The 27,618-nt window shown below is 60.7% G+C and overlaps 1 protein-coding gene across 6 annotated transcripts in view; it reads right to left on the reverse strand.

Moving 5' to 3' along the window:
• Positions 1–27,618, reverse strand: part of HTT (huntingtin) — a 106,970-nt gene that overhangs the window by 7,043 nt on the left and 72,309 nt on the right. For 4 of the 6 annotated variants that reach the window (XM_053672285.1, XM_053672284.1, XM_053672282.1 and 1 more), the window contains 22 exons: positions 26,930–27,052; positions 26,443–26,678; positions 25,414–25,556; positions 22,770–22,977; positions 18,059–18,200; positions 16,493–16,672; positions 16,213–16,389; positions 15,845–15,921; positions 14,685–14,823; positions 13,612–13,734; positions 12,078–12,291; positions 11,576–11,754; positions 9,951–10,128; positions 8,949–9,053; positions 7,086–7,273; positions 6,602–6,728; positions 4,936–5,036; positions 3,973–4,127; positions 3,543–3,682; positions 2,383–2,465; positions 725–855; positions 473–602 (listed from right to left, as the gene is read on the reverse strand). In XM_053672285.1, coding sequence (XP_053528260.1) covers positions 473–602; positions 725–855; positions 2,383–2,465; positions 3,543–3,682; positions 3,973–4,127; positions 4,936–5,036; positions 6,602–6,728; positions 7,086–7,273; positions 8,949–9,053; positions 9,951–10,128; positions 11,576–11,754; positions 12,078–12,291; positions 13,612–13,734; positions 14,685–14,823; positions 15,845–15,921; positions 16,213–16,389; positions 16,493–16,672; positions 18,059–18,200; positions 22,770–22,977; positions 25,414–25,556; positions 26,443–26,678; positions 26,930–27,052 — 3,279 coding nt within the window. The remainder of the gene's footprint in view (positions 1–472; positions 603–724; positions 856–2,382; positions 2,466–3,542; positions 3,683–3,972; positions 4,128–4,935; positions 5,037–6,601; positions 6,729–7,085; positions 7,274–8,948; positions 9,054–9,950; positions 10,129–11,575; positions 11,755–12,077; positions 12,292–13,611; positions 13,735–14,684; positions 14,824–15,844; positions 15,922–16,212; positions 16,390–16,492; positions 16,673–18,058; positions 18,201–22,769; positions 22,978–25,413; positions 25,557–26,442; positions 26,679–26,929; positions 27,053–27,618) is intronic. The other 2 variants (XM_053672283.1, XM_037126985.2) reach the window with 1 other exon arrangement.

A 27,618-nucleotide genomic window follows, 5' to 3' on the forward strand; every position in this document is an offset into this window, starting at 1 on the left:
TTCCGGGGAACTGGTCTCGGTGCCGACCCGCCGGCCTGGCCCGGGGAACAGCTGCCGGTGGCGGCAGAGCCGGTGAGCCAACTCTCAGGTGTAGCTTCCGGGACCGTGACACCGATAGACACGCCCACACCAAGGATCTCCGGGGCCCCAAGAGCATGAAGGGCGCAGACAGTCCGAGGTGGGGGCCCGCAGGCTGAGGCACAGGCCCGAGGTAGGGGCCCACGGACCAGGGCCGGGGCCTGCAGACCCGAGGACAGTAGCCCGCTCCCTGAGAGTGTCGCCCACCATGGACCTCACATGTGCCAACAGACGGCCACTCCTACCAGGGGGGGAGAATGCGGTCAGGGCACCATGCTAGAGATGGTGAGCTGTGTGTGCACACAGGGGCACCCCTGTAAACTGTGTGTGTCCAGGTGTGCACACAGGGGCACCCCTGCGCTGTACACTCCGGGGGGGGATGGGGCAAACTCACAGAGCGAACCACTTCGCTGACCAGGGCCACGGGGATCCTCCGGGCTGAACTTGACGGCAGGACCCAGCGGCTGTACAGCTCGAGCAGGAACTGGGAGCAGGAGTGGATGTCGACCCCAGCCCGGTGCTTCCTGCAGGGTGTGGACACAGGTGACCCCCACACACGGCCTGACAGTGTCACCCAAGGGGCACCCAAACCAATCCCATGACTAGTAAACACCAAACCGCTTAAAACCGGAAGGGGGAAGGAGACCTGGAGTTGACTGGAGACAGGGGCGGTGACGAAGGGGCGGGGACGTCGGCCTCCTCCTCCTCCTCCTCGTCCCACTCCTCCTCCCTCAGGGGTGTGATGCTGTTCCCCAGCCACACTGAGTGGATGGACACCTTCAACAGACACAGGACACTCGGGTCACGCTCGGGGGCTGGGCAGCAGGCTCCCTGAGGCCCGGGGTCCTGGGACCTGAGCAGACCCTGGCCCGGACAGGGTGCTTCAGGACGCCCCACCTTCCAGATGGAAGACGTGGAATGAGGGGAGCAGCTAAGGGTGGGCAGGAAAGAGCCCCAGAGAAGGACACGGCACCTCCAAGGGACATGTGACTGAAGTCCGGCAGAAAACGGAGCTGCCGGGGGCTCCTTTCCCAAACCGGTCCTGCCACCCTGGCTGTCACGGGGGCGAACCTCACTTTTTGAAGGATCTGCTAAGACAAGCATCCCCCCAACCAAAGGGGAGGCGACTGTTCTGGAGATGGCAGGGTGGGAGGGACTTGGGAGGCTTGGGGGGAGAACCCAAGGGGCAGAGCAAAGCCACCCGCCACCTCAAACACACTGCGCTCCCTCCTGACAGCCACTCGTCACCCAGGCTGCTAGAGAGCAGCCACCGGCTGGCTGCACACTACTCACGCCCACGGCCGGTGACACCAGCCCCAAGGCCTACTCTGCAGCGACAGCGGGTGCCCCCTCCCAGTCCCCGCCCTGCCCCTGACCGAGGAGAGCCAGGACCCCCAGCAGCAGACCCCCAAGGTCTGCAGGCCTCGAGGAGCAGTGGCTGCCCCTGCTGCCCGCCAGACACTCTTCTCCTCCAAGCGGTGGCAGCTCAGGCCAGGGCATGGTGACAGGCACCAGGACACCGTGTGCAGCTCTCGGGGCGAGTGGAGACGCGGACGCTGAAGGAAGGACACAGCAGGCAAACGCCACAGGCCCCAGAACAAAGCCCCAGCCCAGGCTCCTCGCCCCCAGCCTGGCCCTCGGACACTCCCACCAGGTGACCCAGACAAAAGGCTGCCCCCTGCTCCATCTCGGGGCTCAGACCTCTCTGCAGAAGACAAAGAGCACATTGCGTGGGGAAAAGCAGGGTGGTCCTGGGTGTCCCACGGGGCCCGTGGCCCCGAGCTGTGAGAATGCCATGCGACACTGTCCTGACCAACTCACTCTGAAACGGAGGCTAACAGGGCTCTCCGGCGCCAGCTGCTTGCTGACTGGACACCACATGGAGGAAGAACGTGGCCGCCACGGGGCCAGCACCTCACCCCCGTGTCCTCACGGCCTGCCTCACCACTCCTGACCTTGCTGTCGCGTGCACCACTGCACCCATTTTTCTGATGAAGCACAGTTCAAAGAGACCCACCCAGCAGGTGGGGGGCCTGGTGCCCAGCCGCACGGGGCCATGGGACCGTGCCTCCCTCAGCGGGTGTGCGGGGGGCCCGCCCTCGGGGCCTTTCTCTCCCAGGTCTCACGCACACTGCTGCACTGTGTGTGCACATCTGCACGGTCAGCACCCCGAGTAACCCTGTGTCCTTCTGGGAATAAGCAAGACGGGTGCAAGTGACCCTCCCTCTGGTTTATTTAGAACACACTGAAGGCGTTCCATGGCCCCGTCTGCAGACACAGGGCAGCGTGGGGAGTGCAACTGACCTGGCCCAGCTGGTAGCCCACACTGCCCAGCTCCCGCTCCGCGTTGGTCTGCAGCAGGAGTTTGTCGTGGCTGATGAGGGCACCTGCAGGGCAACAGAACCGTCAGGCTGGCCGCCTTGGGCACCATCGAGGCCGGCGGGAAGGTGCAGCAGTGGAGCCCAGAGCTGGCAGGACACTGAGGCACCGCAGGACTGTCCCCAGTTCTCCCTGACACACGACCTGGCTGCGGCTGAGCTGGGAAAACTCGGGAGTCAGTGGCTGCGCATAAAGCCACAGGCGGCCCCTCCTGGGACCCTGCCTTGGTGCTGCGCCCTCTGGAGGTGTGGCTGGTCCCCCCTCATCCACCGGCCCAGACGAATGGGCCCACCCTTCCTTCTGGGGTTGTCACCCCACCCCCGCCCCTCAGCAGCCTCTGCTGTCGTGAGCTCTGTCCTCTGTGCCTCCTGCTGTGACAGCGATGCCATGCCTCATTCCCGTCACCCACAAGCTCCTCCAGGGACCCCAGTTCACACACAGTCCAGTTTGACCCACAGGAGGGGTCTGAGGGCTGTAACTTCCACACGCAACCTTGTCCAATGGATGCTTTCAGGACACTGAAACTTGCAGCATCTCACAACTCCTCAAACTCCTAGGAACTGAGCCTAAAACCCGACTGTTCAGCAACAGACACATGTGCACTAAAGGGAAGATCCCACAACACTCCCCTCCTCTACAATGACAGACCCCTGCGCCCACCCCGGGCAGGTGTGCCCAGGCTCCTGGTCCTGGGAGGCGCGGGTGCCAACGGCTCGGGGCAGCGTGAGCTACAGGAACACCTGCAACACGCCACACCTGGCTGTCTAGTTGGGGGCACGGACCTCGTTCCCCTCAGACTGTCAGATAAAACCGCCGCTACAACAATGGCCGTCCGGTGAGGATGAGTCAAAATTGTACCTATTTCTTTTGGCAGATCGGCAAAAAATACATCCTTGGCGTGCTGCAAATTTTTGTAATTAGTTGACGGGCGCCATGCCACAAGATGAAAGAGGCTAAAAGTCACCGCGCTAAGTGAACAGCCTCCACGCAGAACCAGGACTCGGCCTTTCTGCCTGACCGCTGCGGTCTGCGTGCCAGCCGCGTGGCTGGCTCTGGCCAAGGACGAGCGCCCCACCCCCGGGTACCTGTAGTGGCAGGGGACAGAGATGGCACAGGGTCCCACGCCTGGTACAAGTGGTGGGTGGCAACATTCTCTCTCTTCGAAACCATTGCTTGAATCTCCTGCTCAACAATTCCTCTGATCACACTCAGCTTCCTCCCAAACCTGGAATTCAGGACGAAGGCTCAGCGTTGGGGAAAGAGGCGGCTGCCCCACCCAAGGACACCGTCTCTGCTGGCACTCCCTGCCCTGCGCCCCCTCGCTCTGCTCTGTCACTGTCACGCATCACGTTTGGGCTGCACCTCTCACCGTGATGCAGATGTGCAGTGGTTTTGTTTTTAATTTCAGCAACGAGGGGCAGTGCCCTGGGGAGGATGCAGCCCACCCTGGTGGGGCAGGGTGCCCCGAAGGCCCCTCTATGGCTACGCCCTGGAGACACATGCCCCTCAGCAAACCTGGTGTCGAGAGCTTTCAGGGGCTTGTTCCGCGGCTGCTGCTCCAAACAGCTCACGGCCGGGTTGCCGGCCACGGGCACGGTCATCGCGCTCAGCACCAGGGAGGTGATGGCCCGCACGGCCAGGACGTTGATCTGTGTCCTCTCCGTGTCCTCCTGCAGCAACAGCCACACCCAACTACGTCACAGGCGGCCGGACACCAGACCCCAGAGCTCTCAGGCCATGTGGCCTTGAGGGAAGGGGCCCTGAGCACTGCGGAGGGACGGGCCCAGAGCCAGCGTCCTGTCCCACCTGCCAGCGCCCACCACAGACAGACACATGCACCGGGACTTGCAACAAAGCCAGGCTGCCACTCCCACACACACCCTGCAAATAAGAGCTCCTTACATTTCCTCACTAGTGTTAGAAACTCTGCACTTGACAACCCGGTAGCTTTTGCACGTGGACTTAGGGACAATGTTGGTGGCCCAACATCCACCCACGGGGACTGTCCCTCCAGGGGCCAGCCACAGCTCCCCCCAGAGTGAAGGGCCTGCATCCCTTGACTCTGCATTTCAAGGCCTCAGGCTCTGCTGTATCGAACACTGGCTGCTACTAACACCACGTCAGTGAGGGGACACCCGGCAACTCCCGGCGACACCTCTGCAGAGACAGACGCACACAGGCGCCTGCTGGCTCGGCCTGCACGTGGGCACTGAGCCCTCGTGCGGGCGTCAGCCCCTGGGGGACGATGGGGAGCCCCCGGGACCACCCCAGCCATGGGGTCTGCGCAGGACACCCGGCCTCGGGGAGGCTTGTTCCTGCCCTGGGACATTGGCCCGAATGCAATCCAGTGACCCATGAGAACCACGTGAGACAGGAAAAATGAGCGCACTGCCCTCCTCTGCCCACCAGGAACGGCTCATGAGTTGCCACAGCTGCGGGCGCCAGCCAGTGGACACACAGGCCTGCAAGGGACCTTACTTCCGGTGGGCTCTCCTCCTGCTCCATCACCAGGGGCTGCGTCACCAGGACACCGAGCAGGGTGGCCCACGTCTCCTCAAACTGGGTCCGACTGGTCCACCCTGCGGATGTAAATGCTACGTGAGAAGGCCGCGCGCCCCCCCCACCTGGAGCAAGCAGGGCCCCGGTGCCCCAGACAGCAGCCCTCTCGACCCTCAGGACAGCCCCCGTCCACCAGCAAGGACACAGACGCACGCACGGCAGGGTCAAGCGGAGGCAGCCGAGTGTAACGGAGCCGGGAAGTGCCCGTGGAGGCTCCCAGATGCACTCGTAGCACCGCCTGCCACACTGAGCACCACGCATGTGCAGTGTGGCATCTGCCCCTGCGCGTCCGTGTGACTGAAACTGGGGGTCCACCTGGCACTGGTCCCAGAGGAGTGTGGTCCAGAGAGGGCAGCAGGACCCCGGGCGTCCGCACCACAGGCACTGCTGGGGGAGCAGCTGCGTCTGAGGGCTGCACTCCACGGTCCCACTCATCACCGGGAGGGGTAGGTGCCACACTGCCTGCCCTGGGGCTACAAGGGACAGGCTCTCCTTGCTAAGCTGACACAGAGAAAGAGGCTAAGACATGGGTCACAGGCACACACACTTAAGTAAACACAGACAGACAGGTGTGGGAATTCACACAGGGCGAAGAGCAGGACAACACTGCAAAACTGCCCCGGGTCCCTGGTCCATCAGACAGCCTCCACTCAAGGACAGCTCAGGGAGGACAGGCTGGCACTGGGCGGTGGCGAGGTAGGGGCTGCCTGGTGACAATCTCCAAGGAGAGAAAGAAAAACGGCCCCCGGGGCAGCCAGCCTTGGGCTGTTACTCAGAGTCACACAGCGTCTGGTGACTGAAGGAAAAGGCAGGTGCAGCAGGCACCTGCTGCCCAGACCTTCAGGGTCAGACTCCGCATCTGCGGAAGCCCGAGGCAGGGAGGCCACAGGGGCCACACGGAGACGCAGACTGGGCTGCCAGGTGCCTGCACCAGACTCTGAGACACACGCTCCTGGGAACAACCTAGCAGGGCACTGCCCTTCAGGACCTGCTACCCACGACCCCCACCAGACCACAGATAAGCAGTGGGGACACAAAGATGCCACCCCGGCCTTGCTGTAGAGAGCAGAGAAGACTACGGACAGGACGGCTCGGTGTGCCGGCACCAGGCACCTCCGAGAGTCTGTACACGGGTAGCAGATCCAGGGAGCAGGCAGCACCCACGGAGCCGGGGCCCAGCAGCCGGATGACCCGCCCACCCGAGCCCAGTGCTCTCTCTTCTTCGAAGTCGCCCCCAAGTCCCCCCAGGCTGGCTCCCTCGAGCCCATCAGCACATCTTCCACGGCAGGATGCAGAGAGAGTCGGCGGCAGTGCTTTGAGGTGGGGCCTCATACGTAGATCAGCCCCACACCACCGATTACCAGGGCACCCACCTGGACTTCAAACAAGCCCAAGACATAAAAACCTGGATCAAATTCTCTGACACACACGAGCTGGGGTGGAGTTTCTCAATGCGACACTCAGAATGCACACCCATGAGCAGGCCACGCCCAGTCCTTTCGTGGGTAAGACCACCAGAGCGCTCTGGAGCACTGGGCCCCCCCTTGTTGCCATGCGTTGGGCTCTGAGCAGGAGCCCGCACTACCTAGAGTGTTGATGCGGAAGACGAACTCTCGGAAGACCTCCTTTTCCTGGAGGAACTCCACGGGGACCTCGGGGAAGGCTGTGCCGAAGTCCCCTCCTGGCGTAGGGGACCACCCAAGTTTCCAGACCTGAGTGGGCAAGAAGAAAGGAAGTCACTGAGCTGCAGACCCCACAACATGCTGTCACAGCTGCCCCCAGAGCATGCCCCACCTCGGGCAGTGGGCTGCCACCCCGTGCGGGAAGGACCCTGCCGCCGCCTGCCTCCCGGTGGTCTGTGCTGGCATGTTCCCGTCGCCCTGTTTTAGAAGAGCCAGCACTCCTGCCAACCCCAGCGGTACATGAGGCTTGAGGAAGCCAGGCAGGCAGCAGCATGAGACGTAGTGCGCAGGCCACCAGGGGTGAGGCGGTACCTGAGCCTGCGATCCAGGTCACCAGGGGGGTCCCAGGCCAGGGGCCTGCCTTTGCAGAGAAACGCGCAGACTCACCAGCGGGGGGATGCGCGTGTAGCTGTTGACGAGGGGCAGGCGGGCCAGGCTGACGATGATGTTCCTGAGCACCGGCGTGAGGAACGCGGGGGTGCTGCTGTTCCTTTTATGCCCCAAGGCCAGCACAGACGGCAGAGACTCCACCATTTCGGCCACCATCCTGCAGGCTGCGGTAACGTACTCAGGGCCTAGACAAACACCGCAGTGAGGAAAGGTCAGGATGCACGCCCAAACCGACCCCTCCGCCCTCCCAGAGCGGAGGGTGCGCCGAGCGGACCCATGTCTAGGGCTGCGTGTGAGCACTTCCCACGGCCCACGGAGTCCCTCGGCTAGTCGACTTCCTCACGCAGAGAAGGCACTCTCCCGGGGCTTGAGGTGTCAAACCCAAGCCGAGAGACACGATTGACTTTGATCAGATTTACTAGACCATCTTTAAAGGACGCTGTCCCACAGAGGTGAGAAAGAGGCTTCTTTTCTGGCCAGGAAAAGTGCACCAGCGCGCACAGGGCGCCCACCGTTCCCTGAGCTCGCACTACATGCCCTCCGGCCGGCGGCTGCCTACCCTGACTCGGACCCTTCCTGTGCCTGAACTGTCTTCAGAGCAATGGAAATTCACACTTGAACTGATCATGAGACGTTCACTGGGCACCAGGAGTGAGCCCAGCACTTGCTGTGGTGCTTGCTGGGGGTAGCACTGTCCTTGTCCTCCTGGCGGGGTAAGGGACTTGCTGAAGTCATGCAGCTAGACAGCGGCCAGCCAGCAGGGCGGCGAGGCCCGCGGGCAGCCACGTGAGACCACAGAGGAAGGGTCCCCGGAGCACAGCTCCAAGGCACGTCATTGGAGGGGGCCTGGCCGCGTAAGGAACCCCACCGCTTCCGCATGCTGCATGACTGCAAAGCCGGGAGCAGGAAACCAGAAGAAAAATTGCTACGCTCAAATCTAACGACAGGAAAACGCCATTATTACCTGGGACTGCACAAAAGCTGGCAAAAAACCCAAAAACCAAAAACACAAGGCATTCATGTACTAGCTACGAAAAAGGCATGTTTCCTAACTCGGTGGAGCGTAGAGAAGACTCCGGGGGTTCGAGCAGGTGTTCTCATGAGACGCAGCCCAGAGCCACTGGGGAACAGCTGCAGCTGGCACCCGGCCAGACCCCCCGTGGAGGGCTGGGAGGGCCCCGGAGCCTGGAGGCCCTGGTGACAGCAAGCAGTCACCCGGCCGAGAAGCCCCCTCCCACTCCGCCTTGCCGTCATCTTCAGAGTGAAACACGGGAACTGAGAGAAGGCACAGGAAGAACTGGGCTGCCCGGCCCAAGTCGGGACGGACTAAGTGACCGGGACGAGCACTTTCTGTTTCTGTAGGCAAAGCAGGGACGTCCGTTTAAACATCCACACGGAGAAGTGGCTGAAACAGACGAGCAGGGGGCCTGATGTTCGGGTGGGTGTTTCCACGAACTTGTTTAAGTTCCTTAGTGTTTCCATGTGTTCACTCGCCACAAAGCAAACACCTGCTGGTCACTTACAACAGGGAGGACCGAGGAGGAAACGTGCCTCAAAGGGCCAGAGTCTGAGTGAGCGACTCAACGAGGCCGTAGGTGCACAGAGAACCTAGTGCCGACACGGGAGAGCAGGTGAGAGAGAGAGAATGGAGGCATGGATGGGGGGCAAGGGGTCCCCCCCGGAAGTGTGACGCCCCTGCTGAGTTTGGAGGGTGAGTGGCAGCTGCAGCGCCACGCCCCCCACTGTGGGGAGCAGCCAAGGGACACAGCTAGGTCGGCCTGCAAGGGCTCGTGTGCACCGCCAGGACTGTCTCTCCTGTGAACGAGTTTCGAGCCCCCAAAAGCACAGTGATGAACAGACCTGGACACTTGCTCCGGGTGTGCGAGTCTGCGTCCTCTCCGGCCGCTGCCGGGGCCGCTGTCCTCCTTTCTGGACCAAGAAGCTGGTCCCCAGGCTGCACCGTAACTAAAACCATAACAGAACATACGAAAGAATTTCCGAACACTTTACCATTCCTTCTCGTTCGAATTTCATCTTTGTGCAGCATCGAAACATTTCAAAGGGACAGACTCTGTCAAATGAGGCCCAGATGTCCCCAGACTGACTCGGACAGCGCCGGACAAGGCTAGTCTTAGGTGTCAGTGTCACGATCCACCTCAAATGCACGAGGAGCTGGGCTTTCGCTGTCTGCAGCTGCCCCGGCCCAACAGCTGTCCCATGTGGGGCGCCCCCTGCTGCAGGAGGGGCTTCGCGACCCTGGGGAGGCTGGATCTGATAAGGCGTTCCCGGGCCCTCCATTCTCAAGGGGGCCACAAACACACAGGTGAAAACAATTTGAACAATGAAACTTTAAAAACGCCACTCTATAATGTTCACTTCAAAAACACAAAACTTCAAAACATCCTCCACCCTATAAAATATAACGTCAGTTTGCTCAAAATTTTGGTTCATGGCCCTTGTTGAGGACACTATCCCTTGAAGAGATTAACTCGTTTTTATTTTACGACACGTAGGTAGAAACAAGCACTTTGACTGTAATAGAACACAAGCAACCTCATTAGTCTACGATCATTTAGGACTAAAAGCAGGAAACAGTCAGCTAGTATCAGCGCTCAGAGCCATGAAGTTACACGTATCTGATGAAAGCTGGAACTCCAAAATTGCAACAAGATGACCACAAAAGCACATTCAAGTTAAGTCCTAGTGCAGAGTTCAAGGCCCTGAAGATCAAGGCCCATGTTGTACCCCCACCTCCACCCCCGGTTCCTTAACTTGGCACCTGGCAAGCAGGCAGAACAACGTAACTGTGAGCAGATGTGCAGAGGGACAGAGGACAGAAGCCTGCCCAGGTCACGGACTCACTGGCTTCCAGGATGAAGTGGACGCAGTGGATGAGCGAGCAGGCGTGGGTCACCATCTCCGAGGAGGCCAGCAGGCTCCAGAGGCTGGGCAGCCGCAGGGCCAGGCAGCAGCAGTCCAGGCCCGCCTGGAGGTCCAGGCTCAGAGGGACGTGCTCGTGGACCAGATGCCAGGACAGCGCCTGCGGGGGAAGGGCGACGTCACAGAGGCTCAGGCCCTGCTTCCCTCCTGCTGCGGGGACTGCCAGGGCAGCAGACGACTCCGGCTGTCCCGGAACCAGCGGAGGCTCTGGAGGCCGGCCAGTCCCAGCAACTCTACCCTTCCAGAGAGAGGGGCTGGCACGTCCACTCTGTTCCGCTCAGTCCTGAGCACTCGCTCCGCACAGTCCCCGGGGCCCCCCCTCTGCCAGAACGCCCACCCCGACCTGGCTGCGCCTTTTCCCTTCAGCCCTGCGAGCTCCTCTGGAAATGCTCCCCTGGCCATGCTCCTGCCGGCTCTATCTCAGGACCCCCAAAGCACTGGCCTCTGTCACGGTCTAGGAAGGTCAATCTAAGAGCTTGGGTTCCAGAAATAGCCACCCTTGGCCTCAGATGCCAGACAGGCTACACCCTAGCTGGGTGAGACGATCTGCGCCCGCCCTCGTCTACAGAGTGGGAAGCAGAGCCCGCGTCGCAGGCTGCAGAGAGACCCGAGTGATGCAGTACAGGCGGGCACGGCAGGCGCACAAGGGCTGGCAGGGCTCACGCCACAGCAGCCCCATGCTCGCCCTTCTCCTGCCCACACCAAGACCCAGAGGACGTGGCCTGGCTTCCAGCTGATGCCTGTTCGAACCCACGAACAGCAGACAGCACAGTCCCTCCTGGCGCCACCTGCTGCTGCGCAGGGGCCAGCAACGCAGCTTGGCTCTGGCTCCTTTCCAAACACATCTGACAGGCAATACGCTCACGATGCACACGTTTCAGGGGAAATGTAAGTGCTGACAGAGGGTCAACCCCTGTGGCTGAAAATGCAAGCATACTGCTCAACTTGAAACCAAACAAATGCATCTGACGAGTACTTCTCCAGTGGCGAAGGTCGGGAAGCACGTCACACCTGTGTGCCTCGTCCCCTGGGAAGGAACTCAAACAAAGCGTCTACGCTCTGAGTCAAAGGCAGTTAGAAGCCAGGGCACAGGTTCCCTCCTCGCGTGTGCTGGCCCCACTGTGCTGTGGAGACCCCGAAGGCCTGAGCTCGGCCCTCGCCCACACTGGCTTCTCCTGACCTTCCCCTCCCCTCCTCTCTGACCAGCGCCCTCCCCCCTCAGCCTGCTCCAGGACAGGCGAGAGCCTCCGCAGGTCAGGGAAGACGGCTTCAGGCCCGAGAGCCTCTCTCTGTCAGCTCTGCGGGCAGCAGAGGGAGCGCCGTGTTGCAGACAGCATGCGACAACTGCGCCAGCATGCGGCAAGAGCCTGGGGAAGGTGACGGGCGGACACGGGCCGACAGCGAGCAGGCGTGACCGGAGGCGGCAAAGGGCGCACCTGACTGTGCGCAGCCCCGGGTTCCCAGATGAAACTGCCGTCCTCTCTCAGGTGCTGGTGCCAGGCACCCTTCCCTGTGCACAGGGACACCAAGCTCCCAAGCCCTCTCACCTCCAGGGTCGTGACCACAAACTTCACAGTGTCCCTCTCCTTCTCCGGAGGAAGGTGCAAGTGGCCAGGCAGCTTGGGGGACACCAGCAGGTACTGGGCCAGGGCACGGGCCAGTGTGGTCAGGGAGCGGTACAGCACGGCGTCCCCTGAAACAGAAGCTCTTCCTGGGGGGACGAAGTCTGGCAGAGGCCCGTGACCTCTGAGAGGCAGTCGGCAATTTTCGGACACGCTTCCTCGGACGCACACGCCCACACCCTCCCGACCTGCGCGCTCACTGCGGGTGCAAACACACCCGCAGGGCTCGCAGCCCTGGCCAGGCCAACTCACCGCACGGCGGCCAGCACACCAAAAGCCACGCCGGGCTGGGCCCCAGCGCGCCCCTCGGCAACCTCTGCGAGTGCATCTGACACCTTGTCAGCACTCGCCGCACGTTTCCCCGTGCAGAGCACCACCCTGGCCCCACCGCGCTCCTCACACCACAAGACGCTGTTACTCTGATTACCGAACAGATCGCTCAGCTGGCTCCAGTAGGCGGCGGGCTCCGCGGGCAGGAAGGGCTGGAAGACGTGGTGGGCAGCGGGGAGCTGCTGAACCACGCTGGTGACACGGTCCAGAGTTGCCACACGAGCCGCTTCGAAAAGGGGGCTCTTCTGGCCCCCGGAGACCTCGCGCGCGCCCAGGCCCAGGCACGGGGTGAGCAGGCTCACGTTGAACTCCTGCGCGAAGGTGGCAAAGGTTCAGCAACAGCAGGCTCTTGACCGGGCGAGAGATACAACAGGAGGAAGGGTCGTGCACACACGTCTGAGAACACAGACCTATTCGCAGGGAGAACATCCCACTCCTACGAATAATCACACGACTCGGTAAACACGCTCAGGGCTGGTTTCTTTTCGGTGCTTTAATCAGAACAAACTGTTCTCATTTTATCATGCCTTCTAATCTGCTTGAAATCAAAAACTGAATGGCAAGACTTGAACTGAAAAAAATCCAAAATTAAGCCGATGGGCCACCTGAGAGACAGGCAAAGCACCCAACACGCCCAAGGTTTGAAAAAGCAGGCGACACTCAAAAGCCCCTGAGATTAAACCAAGGTGCCGCACAAATGCTACAATTCCAGTCGAAAAAACAGCATTTTTTATGGTGTTGCAATTTGTACCATTGGGCCAACTTTTAAAAACCGTTTAAAGATTTTTTTTGGCAGTTTTCAGGCAGAATCTCAATCTTCAGTCGATAACCAAGAAGATACATGTCACCGTCAGTGACTAAAACTGAACGTGCATTCTGGCCAGAACCTTTAAAAGCTGTTGAAAGTCCAATGACCAAATTTGGAAAATTCCACAAATTGGTCAGGAGACCGATTGTTGAGCAAATCAGCTTTCACTGACTGGATCTTCAAATGACTATCAGCAAACTGATTTGGGGCTAGTCCTCCTGTTTTGTTTTTTCCAACATAGCTTATCTTGAAGCTGGTGGGGAGTTAGTCCTTGGGGCACACTCTGTCCCCACCACTGGCCCAACCTTCATGACCCCCACCCGTCCCTGCTGTTCCTTCACTCCCACTCAGGGAGCCTCAGGGCAACTGGGCGCAGGGGACTGAGGAGGAGCCCACTAAGGCTGAGCCGGACGACAGAGACGGGGCCGCACGCCTCACAGGCCCCGCCGGAGCGCGGAGTGCAGGCGGGGACCTCGCGAGGAAGGGGAGGCCTCGCTGCACGTGCGGGGCACGGAGTGCCTCGCTTGAGACCAGTCTCCGGAACGCCGCGCCAGCACTCAGGGCCTCTCCTCACACCCACAAGAACAAGTGAGGGCAGTGGCCTGTGGTGTGCAGGAGCCCACTTCCTTTACACACGTGAAGAGACTGGAGCACAAACTGACCCCTCCTGGGCTCTAACGGGACAGACACTGCAACCCGCCCTGCCTGGACTACGGGCCCTGGCCAGCACGGCAGAGCCGAGTGGCTGCAGGACGACAGGAGCAATCAAGCACGTCTATGCAACAGCAGAGGGGTGCCCGCGGCCCGCTGCGCCCCGCCGTACCGAGTTCAGCATGAACGCACTCATGTCACCTGCAGGGATCCGATTCACCAGCTCCGCTCCCTCCAGCAGCGCAGAGTCGGACCTCGTCCAGCACTGGGATCTTACCAGGCGCAGGTACCAGTCCTGGGAAGGGGGAAGGTTGGTGTAGCCTGCAGAGGGGCGGGGCTTCGGTGCCACTGGACGCGTGCTGCCCACCCCGCCCCAGACCAGAGGGCTCGCGGCCTCCCTGGACGGCATACTCAGGTCCGTGACCATGACCTCTGGCTTGGCCGTGCAAGCTGCTCCCCAAACCATAGAGCTATTTCAAAGGCTTGTCTTTGAACTTGCTCCGCTGTCTGGAAACCTGCTCCTTCTCCCCTTCACCTGGCGAACAGTCGACTGTCCTTCCACTCGGCACTGGCACCGAAGGCCGCAGACCTTCCCCGTGTCCCGCCCTCACTGCCTGGCGTTGCACTGTCACCTGCTCCGGGTGCAGCTTTGCCCCACGCTCGGGGCCAGCCCAGCAGAAAAACTTAACAAACCAAACCTGAGGACAGAGACCTGAGCTTCTGCTACAGTGTGCCTGGGCTGTGAAACCGGACTCACATTCAAAGTGACCCCTCCAGGGAAGCAGAGTGCCAAGCTGCACTGAGGACCCAAACGGTCCCCAGCCGTGAGTGGTGAAGGGGAGGGTAACTTACAGGACTCTCAGGGCGGCGGGGTCAGCACAGTCCCAACCTCAGGCAGCCAGCAGGTGTCAGGAGACGGAGCCGGGCCAAGCGGGCCTGTGCTCGAAACCCAGTGCTGGCCGCGGCCACCCAATGCCTGCTCCTCTCAGTGATGACCCTGGTGGCCCCTCCAGAGTGTCCAAGAAAGCATTTCCTTTCTCACCCACGCCCCTGCCAACAACCTGGGCTGGACCTCAGGCACCGTGTCAGCGACAGAACCCTGCACACCGCTGGAAGGACCAGCGCAGGCCAGGGGTCTGCTGGAGCTGTGCCAAGTGCCGCTACATCTCAAGAACTGAACCGCCACTGCACACTCAGTGCCTGGACAGAGCCCCTGGGTCTCACGTGGACATGGCGGACACTTACTTTGTCCGGACGCACGGTCTCCAGTGCCAGGGGCCCGTCCCCATCCAGAGGGTGGGCTGTGACTGGAGGAGAGGGGCCACGGGACCCGGGGGCGGTGGCGAGACGCAGCCTGTCCAGCAGGGAGTAGAGCCTCTGGTGCCTGGAAGCAAGCGCGTGGGTGAGAGCCCCGCCCCGTGGGGGACACCCGGGGGCGGCATGCTCGTCACGATGCACACTCAGGCCTTGCCCACGCTCTTGGGCCACGGCACATGCGTGCGTGCATGCGTGCCTGTTCTGAGAACCTGGTCTGCAGACAGACGCTGCGTCAGGTGGACGTGGGTGAGCGCTAGTGAAGGCAGGTTTATAAATGCAAATGGACCATGCGCTTGGACCGCACGCTCAGCTGCCTAGCAGGATGAGGTTTACACCAATTACGCGGAGAAGGGCCACCCGCTCTGGCTTAGGGCACCTGTTGTCCTCCTTGGCCAGGCCCAGTGCCAGCTCTGGGGCCGCATAAGGACAACTGTCCAAACTCCCACCGCCAGCTATCGGAGTGACATGCACACTGCAACACGGATTGGCCTGGCACACTGAGAAGTGACCCCCAAACAGGTCCGACCCCCAGGTCACACCCTCCCCAGTTAAAGACGCCTCCAGCAGGCACGCTTCAGGCTGAGCCACAGGGACTTATTGTGCTCTCTCTCTCGTTCCACAACCCCCACCCACCCCCCGGGAGAAAAAAAACTAAAAGCCTGTCTTAATCTACTTTGCAGTCATAGGAACATGTGTACTTATACAACAGATATTGTAATTTCTGATACAAGCTTCTGAAGACTTTGCATACAAATCAGGTGGTAAACAGCTGCAAAGAAACAAAAATTTAACAAGATGCACACCAAGCACCGGTAAGGTCTCTGTGAGCCCACAGCTCTTACTCGGCAAGGACAGCACGTCCTGCGGTCTCGCTGAGGGAAGGCCGGCAACGCCCGCCGCCCTCCCCTGCAGCATGGCGAGCAGAGGCACCGGGCGCTCTCGCACAGCCGCGGGGCCACGGCAAGTGGCTCTGCTGCCAGGGCAGACCTCTCAGACAGCGAGGCCCTCTGTAGTGAACCTGTCCAAGAAGCACATCAGCCTCTCGTCCTGTGTGTCTGTTCCGAGAGCAAGGAGCACCTCCGAGTTACCTCTGCGCCAGGCCGCTGCTCTGAAGGTGCTCCTGGATTCGGTGCAGTTCCTCTGCCGGGAGCTGGGCCGTGCTGGTCTGCAGAGGACAGGAGCGTGTCAGGGGCTCCGAGACACGCCTCGAACCCAAACCACCTTGTGCTCACTCTCAGAGGGGAGCCTGGGGGGCGTCCACCATCACAGAGGCAGACGGGGGCGGGGGACCGGACGGACACGAAGCACCCGTGTCACACACACTGATGACTGCTCGCACACGCCGCACGTCTCAGTGACCAGAAGGAGGACGTGCCTGCGGGGGGAGACCCCGGCCGACAGTGCGACCCGCCTGCTTGGGTTCGACAAAGACCAGTGTCAGTGTTTCGTTCGGTACCTGTACATTTGCAGCCAAAAGCATTTCCACCCGGCGACAAGCAAGGGTGTCAACCATGCGAGCCAGCACACGGAACGGCGTGCACAAAAGCTTGTCCACATACAGCGTTAGCACGGCGCCCGACTGGCTGAGGTGGATCCCTTCCAAGCACTGAAGGGTTTTCTTCAGGGTGGTCGGCTGGTGTTGGAGAGAGGGAGGTCAGCGGGTCAAAAGCAACACCCTACACACAGGCCCGGGAAACAGAGACTGACAACTGCCGCAACAACCGGGAGAGACTTACGGCGGAGAGGTTCTCACAGCGGGACTGAATGGCCTGGATGAAAAGGCCGCTGGCAGCAGAGTTCCGGTGGACGGCGCTGATGAAGTCCTGCACGGGAGGCTCGTGGGACAGGCTGATCAGGTCCTGGATGTGGTTCACAACGAGCCATGTCAGGTGCTCGGAGTCGTGCAGGTTCTGACACTGTGGGAGACGAAAGTCAGGGCTCACTGTCCAGCAGGCCCCCGAGGACGGACATTGGAGCCACCGGCAAGGCCAGAGGCGTGCAGGGGAGGTGAACTCCGAACCCAACCCTCACTGAAGAGGGCCAGGGTGGCCGCCGCGCATCAGCGGGAAGGACCCCCTTCGCAGAGCTCGTCACCTCCATCTCCCGCCGTGGCTGAGACCGGTCCAAGGGAGACCCCACAGGAAATGGGACCCCGCAGTCCAGCTCCAAGGGACACTAGCCAATGGCTGGAAGAAGGAGTGTGTGGCCCAGGGCTGTGGGGGAGTCACCAGGCATCTGCCACAGCGGGCACGACCCCCGTGGGTCCCCGGAGCACAGCAACAGTGAGGGCTGCCCCGTCCACGGCCATCCCTGCTCTGTCCCCGGCTCTGGCCCGGCCTGCTGAGTGTGCTCCCCAGTGACTCTGGCTCCAGTCTTGTGAGAGGGCAGTGGCAAAGGAGCGTCCCCATCACTGTCCCCGTTTTACTAGAATTCCTGACCCCAAAACAGGAATGGACCCCACATACCAATTAGAAAGGAAACGAGACTAACCCATTTCGAGATACGTATGTGTTGTGTAACTGTATCATTTCTCAGAAATGCGACAAGATAAAACCACTGTTCCAACATCAAGAACGTAAAGCAAAACCGAACACTAACAACCTGCTGCCCAAACAAGGAAAACCACAGGGAGGCCGCGCCCGGCTGAGGAAGGCGCTCCGGACCGCCCTCTCCAGTCCGGGGTGCTGGCTGTGCTTTGCCGACGACGGCACTGCGCGCACGCTGCCATCCGAGACACGCGCACTCTCCACGGTGGTGTGGAAACAGCGCCACCCCCACCAAAGCGTCACAGATGGAAGGGTCTGACTCGAGTGGCAGAATCACAAGGAATTTCTTTTCTTCTGTTTACTTTTTGGAAATTTTCTATGTTAAACATGTGATAGTAGTTTTCTGGTTAAAAGTTCAAGTTAATTTTAAAAAAGAGTAACATTCGGAGACTTTTAGAAAATGTAGCAATGAGCATCTAACTCTTCCACAGCCTGGAAAACTGTCCCCAGACTCCTCCCTGGTCAGCAGCAGCTCGATCACGCTGTCAGCACGCTCCCACGGCTTCCCGGGGACATACCGCCCAGCACCCCCGGGGTGCGGGGCGCACTCCACGGGCACGCCACAGTGGCAGCTGAACGGGGCCTCCCACGGCCCGCTCCCAGCCCTGTGGCCCAACGGCTGTATCGGGTCCCCATCATGCAGCCAGGCGAGGCTGAGCAGGAGCCCGGCTTCGCCAGGCCGGGGCCGTCGGTGTGCCCTGACTGTCTTCGGGGACGGTCCCGGGACCTGCGCCACCCCCATGTGACTGCACTTACGACATAATCGCAGAAGAGGATGAGGGCCCCGCGCCGGACGATTTCCCTGTTGCACATTCCCAGTTTGGATGCCAAGTCGGAGTCCTCCTCTTCCTCAGACATCTGGGGACCCAGGGACTTCGTGCTGGACAGGCTGCGTCTTCTAGAAGGAGCAACAGACCCACTGACGAGGTTTCTGGGCCGCAGCGAGCTCACTCTCAGAACCCTGAAGGTGGTCAGGGCTGGGGTCGTGGCTGGGTCTGCAGCCGGCATTTAAGTGCTGCCACGGCAGAGTGTGCGTGTGTGACACACACTCAGTCGCTCACCCGAGTGACAGCAGAGCGCATGTGGGGCACTGAAGAAACGAGGCCTTCACAGGCAGGAACGACACCTGACCGACAGTCAAGTGCACGGGGATTGCGCGTCTGCCAGCCCCCGCACTTCGAGCTCGCTGCCTGCTGGAACCCCGGCTCCGGCGGGCATGACACAGCGGGCAGGCCAGAAGACCCCGAGGCTCCGCCTGTGAGTGAACGGCCAGCGACAGGCTGCCGCTCCCGATGGGCCCGGCGCCCGGCTCTCACAGAGCCGGTCCTAGAGCTCCCACACTGTGAAGGCCCCCACACGCCCCACCCCTCCTCCGCACTGTCTTCTCCCCAGGCAGATGGGAATCACACGCCACGAGACTCCCGCTTCTCCCCCAACCCTGAACCGCAGCACTGCCACCCCCGCACAGACAGCCCTCTGCCGTCTGGGTCTGACCTCAGAGAGCACTGACCCTGCGGCGGTGAGCCTGTGCGTCTCCACCAAGGCTCAGGCGGCAGGCAGAGGTCGTCCTGGCAGGATGGGACTATTCAGAACTGGGTCTACTTCCGCTGCCCCACCTCCGAGTTTATTTAGCAGGGAACTGGCATGAGGAGTTCTGCAGGTCGAAAAGTGTTAAAAACCGCCCTCTCTGTCTGAAGAACGGACAGACCGTGGTTCACCCGCATGGTGGAGCGGCCCTCAGCCAGCACAAGGGACGAGTCTCCCACACACGCAGCACCACGCAGGAGCCTGCAGTGCGCGTGCGGAGTGTGAGCACGCAGCCAGCCTCGAGGCTGCGTCAATAAACCGCATTTGAACGGCATCCTGCCCCAGGCTCGGTACAGGAACAGACGCGCCCAGGGGAGGGAGACGGGGCACAGGAGAGCACACTCTGTGTCGGAAGCGACTCGGCTGGGAGAACCCTTCCCCGGCCAGCCCTCCGGCCGGTCCCCTGCAACTGGCCCCAAGCGTGCCTGCGACGGCTCAGGGTGAGGAGCCTCCGGGTGTGAAGGGCACAGTCTCTGACCCCAGTATTAGCAGGAGACAAGAAGGTCTGGCGTCAGCCCAACTGGGTCCCAACAAGTGGCGGGCAGTGCCCTGGGACCTCGCGCCAAATCCAGGGCTGCACGCCCAGGCCTCAGGGCACAACTGGGGAAGTGGCTGCCACAGCACTGCAAGTGGGACCCCAACCGTCCGCCAGGGGCGCGGATCAAAGGCAAGTCCTAGCCCTGTGCAGTCCCCATCCTGGCAGCCTGTCCCCAGAGTGGCCGTGCTGCCCAGTGCGGCTGGGAGCTGGGGGCAGGTGTCACGTCACAACGTGACTGAGTGACAGCTGGGGAGTCCACGTATGAAAACAGCAGTCATCCTCTGTATTTCCTACTTCTAGTCGTTCCTTGCCATTGCCTTCCAGACACGTAGACCCGCCCCCCGCAGCGCACGTGGAGGACGGGCGGGGTGTAACCCACGACAGCGCCGGGCGCGAGGTCCTCAGGGGCTGAGTGCTCACCACACTGCGGGCCGTCAGTGTCCCCTATGTGTGACCACTAAGGCCTTCTGTCTTCATGACAGTCAACTGCAGGTGGGGCGCAGAACCCACTAGTCTTATTCCAGGACAAAAGAGGGGACAACACAAAATGCTACAGAAAGAGAAACGTGGAGAGGACCAGGAAAGCCTGGCGCAGAGCACACTGCCCGCACTTGGGCCGACCCGCAGTTTGCACTCCGGCCGACCCGCAGTTTGCACTCGGGCCGACCCGCAGTTTGCACTCCGGCGCCGAGGGGGGCGCCTGGCGAACCCCAGACCACGCTCGCCTTCCTTTGCTCACTTCTCTCGACACGGGCTGTCTGGTGCAGACTTTCTGCCACCCTGGCTCAGGAAGCCCAGTCCCCGGGCCCAGAGGGTTCTGACACAACCGCAGACTGACCCCAGGCACACAGGTCTGGGGAGGACCTGGAAGTGCCAATGGGGGCATCACCAAGGTGACGAAGGACCCTTGGAAGGTTCCACTCCTACCAGCACAAGAGGATGAGACGCAGTGTGAGGACAGACGTGGAGGAGCGAGAGGGCCAGAAGGACCGGGGCCCGCGCACCCAGCCACGGCTGGCACCCTGACACGGGAGATACCCCACGCCCAGCCCAGCCGGCCAGCAGCTGCCACCGCTGACCCCGGGCAGCCCTCAGGGCTGTTCACGTGTTGCTGGCACCAGAGGCCAATGACCAGGTCTGCCTTTGCCTTCTCTGGTTTAAAAAGTTCAGTGACAGGTTTGCAGTTCCTAACGCCTCTGCAGCCTCGGTGCCTTGCACACCACGGGGAGTGAAGCCTAACTCCTCCGCCCCGAGAAACACCAAGTGGTTTCCCAACATAAGAAGTTCCAGGAGCCCAACAGAAAAGACAGCACAACCGGAGGGCCCAGCCCTCGTGGGGGAACAGAGGGAACGGGGTCTCGGCGGGGAGGGGAGCGTCTCCGTGCAGCGGCGGTGCGCTTGCGTGGGAAGCATCGGTGCGGCAGGTATCGGGGCGCAGCCCGCACCTCTGCAGACCGGAACACACCATGGGACAAAGTCCCACGTCGGGGTGGGGGATAAACTGCACTTACTTTATTCTGTTTTTTGTTTTAAGGGAAAAACGCCTCCTCCCTTCTGGCACCTGAAATCCCTTGGGCAGGGAGAGGGGCCAGGGCCAGCCCCTAGAAAGTACCATTCAAAGGTATGTTCTAAAACATGACGTATGCAGGGTAAAACTTATAAAATACGTGCAACACTTAGTTCCCCAAAAAGGAAAATACAGGGTATCGTGGTAAATTGAAAAAGACCTAAATACAAGGACAGACCGCACTCGAAGACCAGATGAGTCACCACCACGGGGACAACGGGTCCTCCCAAACCAGCCTGCAGGCTCTCGGAGGCCCCAGTCTGGGCCCCAGCGAGCGCCCCGTGGACACTTCGGGAGCTGACTCTGAAATGCCAACATGGAAAGGCAAGGCCTAGAATGACCAGGACCGTGCTGGAAAGAACAAAACCTCGGGCTGCCCGAGGTCTCTGCGCCGCCGACACAGTGAGCAACAAAGGGCCGCACGCACGGCCTCCATGGGCTTCCAACAGCAGCGCCAGGGCCAGACGAAAGCGAGCGGCAGTCTCTTCAACAGAACGCTGAAAGAACTGTCCCCGTAGGGAGAAAATGGCTCTCCAGCTTTACATGTAGTCATTCACAAAAATTAATCTGAAAGCTAAAAGGCGAAGGTCCGAGAGCTCCAGAAGAATCGGGAGAAAGCCTCCAGGATCTGAGGTTGGCAGGGCTGCTGCCTCCCTCTGCCCGTCCCCACACGGGGCACGAGTGACAGGCAGTGGGGCCACCAGCACCGGCCATTCCTGAAAGCGGGACTGGACCGGCCGCTGGGATCCCTCAGCCCCACACGGCTCAGCGCCCCCAGAGTGCAGGCAGTGGGCCGCACCGTGGTGGTACGGCAGTCTCTCACTGCCCAGTGTTCTCTCCTCACCGTGGGCTCTGGAGCCTTCCAGAGACATCGTGTGGAAGCCTCTGGGCGGGGGGTGCATCTCTATTTCCACGTAGTAGGACTGTCTGAGCGAGAGAGTGCCTAGACATGGAGGCTTAAACCTGAAAACTTTCTGCAAAAACGGGGCCACCCACAATCAAGTACTTAATGAGTCTTTGTAAATAATAAAAAATCGGGTATCTCCAAGCAGTTTGGAATGCTGCCAAATATTACTTCATTATCTGAGGATAACCAAAACCACATTTAAAGGGGAAGGAGGGAGAAAGGGAGAGAACACCAATGTTTGGTTGCCTCTTGCAAGCCTCCTACTGGGGACCTGGCCTGCAACCCAGGCATGTGCCCTAGACTGGGAATCGAACCAGGACCCTTTGGTTCACAGGCCTGCCCTCAATCTACTGAGCTATGCCAGCCAGGGAAAATAATTATATCCAGGCAACAAACTAAGCAAACAAGCAGAACAGAAACAGAATCATAGATACGGACGTGATTTGGAGGGTTATCAGTGGGGAGGGGGATGCAAGAAAAGATACAGGGAATGAGAAGCATAATTAGTAGGTACAGAACGGGAAGGGGAGGTCAAAACAGTGTAAGAAATGGAGAAGCCAAACAACTTACATGCATGACCCATGGGCATGAACTAAGTGGGGGGACTGCTGGAGGGAAGAGGGGACACAGGGAGAAGTGGGGCAAAGGGGGGAAATTGGGACAACTGAAACAGCCGGTAAAATATGCTCTTTTAAAGAAGAAAGAACGGGGCAATTCTGAACGCCTCCCCTGGCCAGACCACATTTTCCCACAACGGTGTCTGTGGAAGGAAGGTGAAGACACAGCAAAATCCTGATAAAGCCTCATGGACACGGGGCCGAGCCACAAGCCTCCCTGAGGCCGGGCCCAGCCCGGCGGGCAGACGCACCTGGGGGTCTGCTGCACCTCGGCCCACCAGCGGTAGTCGGTGTGGCTGACGAGCAGCAGGATCTGGCACCAGAGCAGCACCAGGGCGGGGTGCGTGGGGACCATGGAGCGCACCCGAGCATTCAAGCTCTCCAGGCTGTAGAAACTGCCCTCAGCGCCGTCCGCGGTGAAGAGTCTAGAGGCGGCTGCTGTGATTCTCCGGAACATCCCTAGGAACAAACCCAGAGAAACACTGATTAAGGAAAAACGTCTCTGTGGCTCCCCACGGTCCAACACTGTGCAGTTGGATTTCAAGATCAGTGCAGGCTCTTTCTGGCGTGGGATGTTCAGAGGAGCCAGCAGGCCCCCCCGCACCCACGCCTGCTGACCCGAGGGCTCCTGGGCTGTTGAGAACTGAGGGCAGCAACCCAGGGGTCACGTGGGCCACGACCAATGACAGAGAAAGCAAACAGACGGTGCCCCATGCCAGTCCTGGAGCTGCACTCTACAGGCTCCTGAGGGCTGAGGGCCAGGTGGGCTCCAGGCCACCACGAGGCGTCCTCGGACTTGGACTCTTCACAGCCCCCTGCTCAGGGCCTAGAAGAATCCCCTGTGGGAATTAATGAGTTTCTCCCTAGGACCATCCCCCCCCCACACTCCCAGGCTGACCCGCACCCCGAGGGCCACACACTGCAGAGCACGGCCAGGGAACAGCTCCTGTCCGGGCCTTGCGTCTCCTGACATCACGCTGGGGAGGGGAAATCTCGTCTCTGGTTTAAATGCCAATACACTGCAGATGCATGGGTGTCTGAAACAAGGACACCCAGAAGGCAGATGTCCTCCCTCCCACTCGTGACTAATTACTCCTGCAACCTGAGATGAGGGAAGAGACTCGCACAAGTGCGACGGGAAGACTGAGTGCTCCGCTTGTCTCTGGTCTCCCTTGCCAGGGTTCCCCTCCGGCTGCTTCGTGGTCAGCACTGCCCACCTCCACCCCCAAGCCCAGCCTGGTCCCCCCCTCTGTGCTCACTCTGACCGCGTGGGCTCCTGTTGGGGTCAATGGGCACAAAGAAGAGGCGCATCTTCCCAGAAGGGACCCTGGAGCCAGGCCAGGAGCGCGGAGTGACAAACCGCACGTGTCAGTTTTACTGCACAAGCACAGGAAACCATGGTCGGGACGGAATGGTTCCACGCTGTCGTCAGGGGGAGCCACCGGAACAACTCCCATCCCACGGTGACAGGAGGAACCGAAGAGGCCTGTGGGAAGGCTCTGCCCCGTCTGCAGAGCCCGGGGCAGCACCTGCGGGGGGTGGCACTGGGGGAGGGTGGCACGCACAAGGGCTGATGACGTCTGTGGACAGCACCCCCAGCTGTGCGGGGCTGGCACTGCACCAGGTCACCCGCAGAGAGATTTGAACAAAGGGACGTGTGTCACTTTCAGGCCCAAGTGATGACACCACGTTCTGCCCCCCTCTCCTCCAGAACTCGCCTGCAGAAGGCACCGTCTGCCCACGGGAGAACGTTATTCCTGGCACTGTAACCATTAGCGGGCCTCGCCCTTCACACGAGCCACGTTTCAAGTGCTCACAGCCACGGGTGGCTGGAGGCAATGCAATGGTACAGAAAAAGCATCCCAGGATGCAGGGGACCCTGGTGGACAGCGCTTGGGGCACCCTAAAAACCCCTCTCCCAATTTCTGAGGAGAGGAAGAGGTGGTCAGAGCCACGGGCCAGTGAGCCCCTCAGGGACACAGAAAGCCCCAGTCCAGGCACCTGAGGACACAGGACATGCCACTCGGACCCAAGGAGAAAGGAACATCCTCAGAGATGAACTGGCGTCCTGAGGTCAGACCCAAACCCATCCACGGCCAAACACGGCAACGACCTGCACCTGAGAAGGACCTGTCAGCCACCAGGCACGCTCACCGTCCCACTCCAGCTCACTGCCGGGGATCGACCAAACGGTCTCCAAACAAAACACACCCACGGGCGCAACGGAGGGGGGCTTGCAACCGAACCCCATCGCCTCCACCGAACCGGCCATGAAGACCCCTCCTCCCCTGGACTCCGGGCAGGGGGCGCCCAGGCCCTCCTGCCCCCCAGTACCCCTCTGTCCCTGACCTCCCAGTCTCACTGGCCTCCGGGACTGTCCAGTTTCGCAGTCACTGTCCAGCAGTGCCCACCACGTGACCCCGTTACTGGAAACACCAACACTTGTGACAACGTGCCCACAGACTGTCCTCCCTGCCAGACTGCGCGCCCCACAAAGGCAAGCGCCACATCAGCCTTCCTGACCACTGGCACCATGGCCTGGGGTGGTGGCTGGCACAATGCATGTGGTCGAAGGGCTGGGGGCTGAAGATGGCGACCACCAGCTGCCCTCGGGCACACACCTGAGAGCACGCACCCCTCTCGGACACAGCGCTGCCCTCCCCCAGACAGGGTGCTGCCCACGCTCGATGCAGGGCTAGAGCCCGTGGCTCCCCCTTTTTAACTCACACCAGGTGATGTGAAAGTAACAAAGACAACTTGGTCTCCTAAATAACAGGAGGAAGCTCTCAGGTTTGCTCTCCTCCCCAACAGAACGTTTCCCGACACCCCCGACCAGCGCCTGCCGGGCAGCAGGGGCCGGGGTGATGCCGCAGCGAGCCACTGGGCGGCACCTACCGGACTTGAAGATGTGAATCAGACACATGAGCAGCGTGCCCAGCTCCTGGCAGTAGAAGGTGTGCTGCTGCTCGCTCATCTCCACTCGCGGCTGCTTGGTGGCGATGTCCTCCAGGAGAATGCCGACCAGCTGCAGGAGGAACCTGGGAGGACAGGGGAGGGTGCCGGTGAGCAGGGCAACGTGACCAAGCCCCGGGCTGTGGCAGATGTGCAGACTCGCTCACGGGACACGCAGTCTGCAGAGCCAAAGTGGGAGGAGAGTGCAACGAGCCGCGGGACAGAGCCCCTCTGCCGCTGGTGCGCCCCTGGGGCCCCGCCCCTCAGAAGACTGGCAGGCAGGGCGGTGGGCAGGGTGCCGGCAGCCCACAGCAGCACTGGAGATTCTGATCTCATGCATCTGAGCCACCTGGTCCGTGCAACATGGGGGAGCCGCAGACTTCAGTGGACCTTGCAAACGGGGCACCATGAGGGCTCCTGGGCTCGGCTCTGTACACGGGCACCCTACCGATGACCCTGACGGGGCGCTGAGCACGCGTGCAGTGGCCCCAGCTGGAAGGTGCTCGGGGCAGAAACTGCACCCACAGCAGGTCCTCTGAGCCCCGCTGCCTTGCTGAGCACCCCGAGTCGGGCCAGGACAGAGGCACCCACACTTGTCCAGCACAGCGTTTGTGGCGCCTGAATCGGCATCACTGCCCTCAAGAAGCCCACAAACAACTAGGGGGCAGACACACTTTGATACCATCGTGTCCCGTGGGGAGCACTCGGGGGCAGCCGCCCTGGGGGGGGGAGACAGTAAGAGCAACATCCAATGGGCAGGTCGAGACTCCAAATTCTCGGCAGGCACCACTGCCCCCGACTGTGGGCAGCCCCCCTGTGCAGTCTGTCTGGGGACCTGTGACAGGACGCAGGCTGCCTGCACCCAGCTCGCAGAGCTGAAGGGGACGAGCTGGTCCTGGCTTTCCAACCCCACGGAACCATGGGACATGCAGAAGGACAGGGATGAGAAAAAGTGTCAGGTGCACAGCGTACCTGGAGAATGTTTCTTCCGGCGAGTTCTTCTCTCGTCTCCCTTCGCTGTGTTCTTCTGCTACTGAATCACTGTCCCCATCTCTTAACCTATTAATTACGGGACAGGAGACCAGATGCGGAGAGAAGGACAGCTCCTGAATGCGAGAGAGAACGATATCTTCTGTGGACTGGGAGATCAGAACCCTCAGGATGGCCAGGATTCCTGAGATCCACAGCTGGACAGTGCTCACAGAGGCCTGAGGGAAAGAAACCAGACTGCAGTTAAAGAAAAAGAAAGAATGACATTTTTCCCGATCACCGACTTCATGAGTGATAATTACTCCCTCGCCATCCCACCAAAAAACCTCTCTTCTAAAGTGTGGCCCCAGACAGGCTGCACCCCCCACCCAGTTGGGAACCTGTTTAAATGCAAGTCCTCAGGCCGCTCCCTGGCCCAGCAGAGCCCGGTGGCGGGGACGAATGGCGCTGCCACAGCAGGGGTACTCACCAGCGTGGCTGGAGTGACGAACATGCTCCGCAACAGCATGTCCACAGGCCGGAGGGAGGAAGGGGCCAGAATCTCAAATAAAGTGTTCAATACTCCGAGGGCTTCGTGGGAGTCGATGTGCATCTATCACCAAAACGCCACCACTTACGCCCAGGTGTGGGCAGCTCCTGGCCCGGCAGCCCCGCCCACCTGCCAACACCACCTGGCGCTCCAGATGTTTTCGCCCTGGCGGGCAACCCAGCACCCACTTTTTAGAACACCCGGTATCTGCTACATTCCCCCACAAAGCGGGTCTTTTCACACAGGTTTTTATTATGTGGTCAACATACACTTTCTGTAAGAATCAAATGCATGAAAGAACAAACTCAGCTGGAGTCCCACCTCGATACAATCACCAGCCACACCAGGGAGCCAGCCCCCCACACACAGCAGCCCTAAGCGGGTCCAAAACACACCGTCTCATCTCTTCTGTGCCTTTCCTGCGCCCCGTCCCCACAGCACCGGTCAGTAACAAACGCTAACAAGTCTGCACACTTTTCTTAACTCTTTCCACTGCTTCACAGAGAGCTTTCTGCTGAATGTCCTTGATTTTTTCCCCTTAAAAACACAACGGAGAACTCTCAAGACCACAGGCTTTTGACCACAACGTCTGTGGGTACAAACATTCCCACCCAAGTCTCTACCACCCT

This window comes from Artibeus jamaicensis, unplaced genomic scaffold (genome assembly GCF_021234435.1).
Source record: "Artibeus jamaicensis isolate MK-2021 breed Jamaican fruit bat unplaced genomic scaffold, CSHL_Jam_final contig_76, whole genome shotgun sequence".
Lineage (NCBI taxonomy): Eukaryota > Metazoa > Chordata > Mammalia > Chiroptera > Phyllostomidae > Artibeus > Artibeus jamaicensis.